We start from the raw sequence: 10,224 nt of genomic DNA, 5'->3' as shown, positions 1-10,224 counted from the left end.
GTTCATATCCATCTGCATTCCAGGAAGGGCAACATCGCAGTACCTGGGAACTTGCATGACTATGATTCACCCCTTGCAGTTGAAGCAGCTATTCAGCAGAATGCAGACAACATATATATTCATTGACACCCCTGCCGCAAAGATACACACATGCACGGTCGCACGCGCGTGCACACACATGCCTACACATGCACTCCCATTGACACACACTTTGACTAACTAACATCTGCAGTTGTGCATGGTGAATCATCCTGTGCAGGTTCCCACCACTGAAATGCACGGTGTGCACAGCGAGATTGCAGTGCAAACGTATGCATCTGGATTGTTGCCCTTTACGCTTGTATAATGTTGGCATCTATGATCCCTGCTCTTCACAAATATTCTAAGAGACAGCACACCATGAAGCTCATTTCCAAATATCTCACCTTCAGACCACTGCATTTTGCATGGTGGACTACAGTCCTCATTGGTTAAATGTGCACAGTAGCACTTATAGGCAACAGAAGAGTATCTATGATTTTGGACAGTCTAGCAAAGTATTAACGACTGCTTAAGTTCATCTTGCAAACTTCTCCAAGCAGACGGTGTTTACCAGGCTTAATGTCATTTTTACATCACGACAATTAAAATTAATGAAATCATCAACGTTATACAGAAATGTTGCCTCTCAACTGTCCAGACGTTTGCAGCATATTTTCATTTTTGCCTCACATTTTTGATCTAATTATTTATTTATTTATTTTTATTTATCATTTATTAACTGGGAAAGTCCAACTTGGAAAGAAGCCAGTTTTCAGCGGAGGCCCGGGGAGAAAGGCTCCAGATGCATGTTTTTGTAAATTATCATAAAATGTGTACATTTCTGGTATATCATTGAAGATCAAAGTCATTATATAATGACAAATATTAGAGTTTCAGACTTCCCATCCTCCAGAAAATGCATACTAATTCAAAACCAGTTAATTTATAAACTTTGTTTATAAGAGTAATATTTAAAATCAGTTCTTGACTTGAGGCCTTTGTCCCCCCACTCCACCCCCCACCATACACACAAACTCACACCAATTATTTTTGGTTTTGCCTAGAATTCTTGTGTTAATTGGTTAAGAGATATAACAGAAATAGATAGACTTTTAGGCTGGAAGTCAGAGAAAGCAGGCCTATATAGAAGTAACAGTTTAATACAGCTCTCTTTAAACAAACCAGATAGCTTGCAGCTGCACTACTATTAAAAATGAAATGCTTACAGATTTTCATGTTGTTGTTGTTGTTGTTGTGTCTTTCAGCTTTTCCCGGTTAGGGGTCGTCACAGCGAAACTCCGGTCCGCTAATGATTGGCAGTAGATTTTTGCGTGCCGAGTTGCCAGCCCTGATGCACAACCTTCAACGAAGGTATGCCCATTCACGCATGTCTCCACACAGAAGATGGTCTAGCAGAGAACTGAACAGGACAACGTCTTACTGTGAGGTGACAACACTACTGCAGCACCACCACCGCAGCGCTTACAGATTTTCATGTAATGTTTGATAATAAAACACCTGCGCAGTCAGTTCTCTACAAAGCATTGAATAGGCTAATAGCATTAAGGGATGGTGATAACACATCTGTCTGCACAAGTCAAAATGGTATTTCTTTTTTTTTTTTTTGTTACATTTAAACTTCTAGAAATTATACTTTTCTGAGGAAAAAAGTATTACTTTTAATTTTGACTGTATAAGAACATACTAATGATTTGACACAGATATACACTTTTGTATCAGCCAAAAATGTCAGTGCTCATGTATTTCATGACAGTAATGGCAACCAGATGTAATGTAAGCATACTGGTGGTGCCTTGTCATACCATATCTCCAAAATCATTTGAGAATTTCAAGCACATAGCTCAGAAAAAATACATAATTATTCAGCTAAAGAATACTAAAGGATGGTTTGTTATGTATAAAGAGTTATACTGTGTTAGCTTCTTACAATGTGTCACTGCCTGCAAACCTGTGATTTATAGGTTATATGCAAACATAAATCCAATGATAGAAAGCTTCTTTACTGAAAAACAATTAATACTATATTTACTTCTTAGGTAATGAAAATCTCATGACAGATGCATTCTAGACATAACTGAAATTTCCAGAAATAGATATATACTGACCCTTTAAAAATGAGCGCAGCATAACAAGCCAGACTGTAACGATCAAATAACTTTGAAGCCCTGCCTAAAAATTAGTGCATAAGCTCATATTTGAAGGGTTATTAGTAAAGCTTGTATAAAAGTATACTTGGATGCCTAGATATAAAATTCACTTAAGACTTGCATTTGACCCTTAAATATTAAAAAAAGCAGGTTAGAGTTCAAAACGTCATGATGGTGTCTTCATTCTGTTGACAGAAAAAAAGAAAAAAAATGTCCTTATTCAAGAGAACATGCATTCTCTTTACTTCTGATACAATGATACCTCAGTGGAGTTATATTCCGCTTGTTTACTGCATTCCACACTCTTTGTTTGCCAATTAATTGTTCTGTGGTGGAACATAGGAGGTGGAGGTATATACTGACCAACTGAGTTTGTTGCCACCGGTTTCAAGTATTAAACCTAGAAGTGAATTCCGCTGTTTTTATAATTATCCAGCATTTGATAGAATTAGAAAAAAATAGTCTCTTTCATTTATTTCCATCACTCCCCATGCTGCCCAGTATGTGTCCTTCCCCGGTTATGTAAAATAGTAGTTTTGTTTTGTAAAACAATAGTTAAAAGTAAGAGGGTAGACCCCCCCATGTTGGAGAATGAAGGGGGGTTGAAGCCCCCTGTCTAAACGTCTGAAAGGCATAATAGTGAGATTCAGAATTAACTGTTTTCCTGTTATAAGTTTGTTTCCCTAAGTGCTCAGACTCCCACTTCGGATAGGGGGTCTACCTGCTTGCACACAATGTCAGCTACATCGATGTTTGTGGGTTAACACTACTGTAGCTGTAATAAAATATCTTACTCTTCATAGGGCATTCCTGTGTTAACTGAAATGTATTAAATCTGGCTGACTGTAGCCATAGCTTTAACTTTACTGGGAGATAACCAGCATACCTTAACAGGGATGTTGACAGACTTGACTAATATGATCTACAGACACTGTGACCATGTTTGATAAACATGGTGGTGTACTAACATGTCTCGTATCTTCTTTCATTTAAGTTTGCCAACCAAATGATTTCTGAATTGTATTTGATATGACAAGCAGTATGCATTACTGGTTTGTACCTTGTCCTCATTATTCTATGTGTGGCAATCTCAAGGACCACACTTTTCTTTCTATGTAAAGAGACGAGGACATGACATTCCACAGAACAGATTGCGTGGATACTTAAGAGGAGGTTTGTGAGTGCTTGAAGCTTGAAGTTTTAAATAATGCTTGCAGACAATAGAACAAAATATCTGGCAAAGACAAGTTATGGGCTTGTTTTTTTTTTTTTTTTGCTGTCACATAAACCATGGCACTGAGGTCAAAAAAAGAACTGGACCAAATACTCCAAATGATGTCATACTTAAAAATAATAGAAATTGACTTCTGGCATTTTTCATAAGTGAATACTAGGCTAACTGTACTGAAGGGGCATTTTAAAACTAGTCAGTAAACTGAGGTGAGAATCAAACCATGTACCTGGAGTCTATGAGGTAAAGACCTTGACTATTATGCCAAACCCATCCTCTAAAGTTTTCATTTTTCCTTAGATTCATAGCTAATTACTAGGCTAGCTTTCTTACTAGTCCAGTCTAAGCCTAATCAATTTCCTTTCCAAAGGTGCAAGTCAAACTCTGTAGCTTGTGTCTGTGAGTCAAAGACCTTAACCATTATACCAAGTGCCACTCTTTTCAGGTGTATTGTATAACCAGAGATGAACTTGACATAATTCTGCACTTTTTTGCTTGATAAGTAATAGCTCAAATAAAACTTGAAAGTTTTTCAGTGAAACAATGTATTTTTTACTGTCTCCAAGAACAGGCAGAGTGAGCCAGTAATATAAAATGTCATTGTACACAACAGCTGCTGTAAAGTGCAGGGTTTTCTATACTTATAAACAGTGCAGTGGTAATCCTACTTTGAACAGTTGAGTTCTCCAGTGTGGTTAGCTTGTTTCTGCACCTGACAGAGATTTTCTATTTAAGTTAACATTTGTACACATGCAGGACCATTAATCCTTTCTGGACCACATAGAGTTGACCTGTTTCAATCCCTACCCACCACAAATCGTACCCTTCCTATATATTCAGACTTTTATATATTGCCTGCCTGGCTTCATTAAGTCTTAAAGATACATACTGCATGCAGCTGAGTTCAACTTTAGCTTAATAGAATGCATACACCAAATTTACTCTACATTAAATAAGCAGCCCATATCAAGACTTAACTCTTTCATCTTCTTCTGCATTCTTTAACTTTAAAAAAGTCAAATACAGCATCATCTTCCACTGTCAAAATTTATTTATATGTATTTTGATCACTGCACTTCTAATAATATTATTCTTGTCTGCTGGTTTATTTGTTAAATGATCAGTAAGGCACAGAAGTCCCCTACTGCAACATGTCACTTTTCGACACACCATAGCAATAATGTGTATGGTAGTACCGTTGACTACTTTCAGTAGCAAATTAACTTGAATTACCACTGAGCAGTTTAATACTTTAATACAACTGCAGGTTCCATGCAAACCTTTGTATGCAATTACTTTAAAAATAATAACCAAACATTGGCTTTGGATTGTATAAAAACTGTCAACATCTGGAGATGTATAGTATAATCCAGGACTTGCTAATCTTAAAATTTATAATACACCTGACATCATTGCCATCTCGGTGTTCTATATTTTCCTGCAATTCCTTATCCGAATCTCTATCCTCAATGTCAGTTTGCCCTTTTCTGGAAATGTTGGCCAGTCACTCACTAGTGATCACACAAATGAATGTCCACCACCAAAGTTAGAAAAATAAGCCTATCTCTCTCAAAGAGCATACTAACAAAGATGGATTTATATGTGTGTGCATGTGTACACACATGTGTTTGTTTATATACATTCTTTTAATATTTTAAACATTTGATTCTGGTTTTACAAGTAATTCTTACATGCACACATCTTGTTTATATCTGTCCTATGTTCAATATAATTGACTCTTCAATTCTGAGTTTTTGTGAGCATTTGTGATTGATTTACTTGTGCAAGTCATTTATAACTTTCAAAGAACAATATACATTATATATAAAACAAAGGTATGTTAAAGTCCCTTATTCTTATGACTATTTGTATTTTATATATATGATTATGGTGGTCGGACTTCAGTTTTCAGGTTAATGTAATACTAATTATACAGATATCTGATTAGTGGGATTCATATCATACACTGTATATTTTTGCTTTAAAAGCTTTTTGTTTCAATATTCAGTTATTCTGAAAAAAAAAAATCTGTTTTGGATTAAATAAAAGCAATGAATGCCAATAATCTTCTGAGTCTTACGTGACCCACTTTTAAATTGTGACATCTAGTTAATATGAACTCTGTCAGTTAAACTGAACCAGTATCATGCCAATATTGTATGCAACAATAGATCAATATAGTTCTGTCTAATCATCTATATTGTTCAAACACCTGTTCTTTGGCTAAAAATTCCCACAAAAGGCTAGCTCACCTACTTATTCATTAAATGAAGAAGTAAACTTATCATCATCAGAAATATACATATTTAACTGAGGAGTTAAGAACCAAGAAATTGGCTACATCAGGGTGCTGACCCCTGACTCCAATTATCTGTCGGTTAGGAAAGTGACTTGAATCTCTCTCTTCTAGTGTCCCTGGAAAGAAACATGTCTTTAAAGCACATAAAAAGTAAGACATTCACCACTAGACCAGCTTGACAGTGCAGACAGAAACAGAGAGAGAGAGAGAGAGAGAGACAGAGAGAGAAGGGGAGAGAGAGCGAGATACAATGAGAGTGAAATTATCCAGGGAAGTAAATAGTGTGGGAAGAAATAGCCAGGGAATTGTTATGGCTAGGCTTGTATAGGCCCTAGGGCTGATAGCCTAGTACCAACCTATGAACCTATCTTCAGTGAAACAATGCTATAATGTTCCGTTATCGGCCAAGGATTTAGAGGCAATCTGGAGTAGGCACAGTAATCAATAATCATTTGGACATGATTTTTTCCATAGCACCTTACTCTCTATGGCATGCTAAGGCTAAGGGAGACAATCATTCAGGGACAGTCTCTGACAGACACCAAACATCTGCATATGTATGCTGGCAGCATTCTGATAGGCACCAAACATCTGCATGTGTATGCTGGCAGTAGTCTCTGATAGGCACCAAACATCTGCATGTGCATGCTGGCAGCAGTCTCTGACAGGCACCAAATGTTTGCATGTGCATGCTGGCAGCAGTCTCTGACAAGCACCAAACATCTGCACGTGCATGCTGGCAGCAGTCTCTGACAGACATCAAACATCTGCAAGTGCATGCTGGCAGCAGTCTCTGACAGATACCAAACATCTGCATATGTATGCTGCAGAGCAGTCTCTGACAGGTACCAAACATCTGCATGTGCATGCTGGCAGCAGTCTGACAGGTGCCAAACACCTGCATGTGCATGCTGCCAGCAGTCTAACAGGTACCAAACATCTGCATGTGCATGCTGGCAGCAGTCTGACAGGTGCCAAAGATCTGTATGTGCATGCTAGCAACAGTCTGACAGGCACCAAACACCTGCATGTGCATGCTGCCAGCAGTCTAACAGGTACCAAACACCTGCATGTGCATGCTGCCAGCAGTCTAACAGGTACCAAACATCTGTATGTGCATGCTGCAGAGCAATACTCTTCCAAAGCTTCTGTTGTAATTCTGTTGCTTTTGTCACTGACCTATGCCATGAGTGAAATGAAAAAGTTCAGTTGTGATTAATGAATAAACCCAGCTGAGAAATAAAATAAAATAAATAAATTCATTAAGTAATTAAAAAATAATCAAATAATTTAATGCATTGTCATTGCACATTAGGTACCATGGAAAAAAAATGACCATGCTGTGTGATGGACTTTTGCATGAGCCAAGTCTTTACCCCTTGATACAAAAAGTAACTTAGTAGCTAGTAGATCAATACTTGCAGACCCTATACCAGCAGTGATATTAGGAGTTAAAATTATATATATATATATATATAAAGAAAAAAAAAAATATATATATATATATATATATATATATATATATATATATATATATATATATATATATATATATCAGAACAGCTGCAATAAAACATATCACTTTTCAACCACTCCAAACGTATTTTCCAGTGAATTGTGCATTCAGTTTAATATGTAATGTGGTACATAATATGGCAAAATGAATGCTGAAAATACATCTAATTTTAAATTGTTTATATAATTTCTAGGCTGCATTAGTAGTTGGACTTAAGGTAATTATTGAGACATAATACTACAAGTTCCATATTATGCATTCTAACAAATTCCTCTTTGTTACTATAGATGAGAAAACATTTGGAAATAATTCTTCTTTCTCATTATGAATGTTAACGATTTACACTTGAAATGATTGGGTATAGTTTCCATAAAACAGCATGTCCACCAGTCTAGAATTTAATCATCTTGCTTATTTGTAGTTTCAGTCATACATGTCATAAATCATTCTGTAAGTAATTTTTAAATTATACATAAATCAATTAAGGTTATATGTTTAATAAACACAAGTAGACATATTGGCAAAATAATTTTCGGATATCTTTTTTCCTCTTGCAATGGAACATTCATAGCCAGTGAAAATAATTATGATCACCTGACTAAACTGATTTACTCTAAACATTCTATTTTCCTTGAATATAATTAGTTTACTGCACCCCTCCCACGAACAAGGACAGATGATACAACGAGGAAGACTGCAAGCATTGCCAATGTATCAGAATCTATGAAACAGCAACTGTTAGCTTTAATCGAATGGGCCAAGTACATCCCTGCCTTCTCTGAACTACCCTTAGATGATCAGGTAAAGTCTAGTTTTAATGGAAAAATAGTAATAGTTTACTTAGATTTAATTAAATTTCTGAAATGCATTTGCAACTGGTTTCTATAAAATGAATGTTTCAGCTTTGTTTTGCTTTAAGAAGAACTTTGCAGAATGCAAAATAAAGGCAATGACTGAACAATAATACAATTGTTTTTACAGTATATAAAACATTTGCATGTGTTTTTAATGTTTGATGGCAAATAGCAAAAGCAGATATACTGCTGACAAAATAGTTGCTTGTAAAACAGAGCACAGGCTATAGAAAGAGTGGTCCATGTTAATGTAAAATGTCTACCACAGATAGGTACAATTTGTGAAGTCACAGAAAAAGTGATTCAGAGACAGCTTTAGTTCCAGTGTGGAAGACTTTATTTATTTAATGAGTGAGTGAGTGATTTAGTTAGTTGTTGCCTTTGATTACTGGGAAAATCCAATTGTGCAATAAAATCCTTTTTTAGCGGAGGCCTTAGGAGAAAATCTCTAACCGATATAAGTTTATACACAAAAGATACATTATATGGAAGACTATACGGAGATAACAAATATCTCTGCTAAGAAAAATAGAGTATGATGAAAACCATATTTATATACAATATTTAGGGTTGCATTCACACTGCAATATTCAGTATACAGAGTTCAGTTCTCATTACTTTATGCCGTTAACAGTGATGCAAATATGGAAACTTCACTTAGATTCAAAAAAGAGAACAATATAATCATATATTTACATACACTATGCAACATTGCATTCATGTGGCAATAGACAGCTACATTTCATTATAGAAATTAATGGTAGATATCTGTGTGCAGGCTTCACTTTTACATTCCTAAAATTAGCTGCAAAAAAAATTCTGTAATAACACAGCAAGACATGCTCATAATTGTAATAATGCATTTGTGTCAGCAAGGATTTATTTACAAGTGTTTTGAGAGGTAAAAGAATGGGTAAAACATTTTGGTCTATAGGAAGGCAAATATCCAATTTGCATGTTGCCAAATCGGAAGTTTTTGTATGTTGTGTTAACAGCATATTGTTGTAATTTCCGCCTTCCGCAGCCCATCCATCACACTGGCACATTCACAATACCTAGCAACTGTCCAGACATTTACATGATATCCTGGATGCTGTCTCATGTATTTGGTGTGCACCTTGTAAAAGTTTACATTTTTGCAGTAATTCACTGAGGCATACAGTCAGTCAATAATACCAGACATTAGGGTTTCATACTTTTTATTGATTAAAAATATGTCATTCTTTTACATTTTTAAGTGAATTAGAGTAATATGTAAAAATTATCCATTATTGTAGACATTTATCCCCCCATTATTTTTGGATTTGTCCAGAAGTTCTATGCAAGGATGTTGAAAGATATGACAGATGTCTCTGCTGTGTCCTTTACAGACACACAATTTTACACACACGCACACACACACACACACACACGCATGAGCACGTAGACATTTCCACACATATACATACACATGTGCACACACACACACACACACACACACACATACACGCACACACACACTCAATATTACACCCTCTCACACTAGTTAGAACTTATGGATTCACAGACAAACTCAACCTTTTACTCACATGCACAGTCTGGCATGCACACACACACACACACACACACACACACACACACACACACAATATTACACCCTCTCACACTAGATAGGACTCATGGATTCACAGACAAACTCAACCATTTACCCACATTCTGACACACACACACACACACACACACACACACACACACACACACACACACACACACACACACACACACATACACACACACACAAATATCTATGCCCTCTATTCCCCAACTAACCCCCCTAATGAGACCACTCAGACACATACATCCATTCAGATATATACAAAGCAGGCACACATACCACATAGTCATTCTCTTCCATTCTTATCCATGTAGACACATATAAGCACACATGCACACACGTGTGCATGCACATACACACACTCACTCACTCACACATATACAGAGCTCATCATATGTATACACACACAATCCCACCCTACCCGCACCATGACTTCTTCTATAGAAATAAACAATAGACTGCAACCTTCTGGCTGAATTAAATTTCTTATCTGACTGTGATAATTTACACAGCTGAGTGATTTTTGGACTCATTCACTCAG

The 10,224-nt window shown here is 36.3% G+C and overlaps 1 protein-coding gene across 1 annotated transcript in view; it reads left to right on the top strand.

Moving 5' to 3' along the window:
• The window catches only part of HNF4G (hepatocyte nuclear factor 4 gamma), a 184,519-nt gene that overhangs the window by 81,732 nt on the left and 92,563 nt on the right, over positions 1-10,224 (top strand). The window contains exon 5 of the mRNA XM_044066012.1: positions 7,881-8,036. Within this exon, the coding sequence (XP_043921947.1) occupies positions 7,881-8,036 (156 nt within the window). The remainder of the gene's footprint in view (positions 1-7,880; positions 8,037-10,224) is intronic.

Source organism: Protopterus annectens, chromosome 3.part0 (assembly GCF_019279795.1).
Source record: "Protopterus annectens isolate FY-2018-M chromosome 3.part0, PAN1.0, whole genome shotgun sequence".
Lineage (NCBI taxonomy): Eukaryota > Metazoa > Chordata > Ceratodontiformes > Protopteridae > Protopterus > Protopterus annectens.
This window is presented reverse-complemented; position numbering and strand designations above follow the sequence as displayed.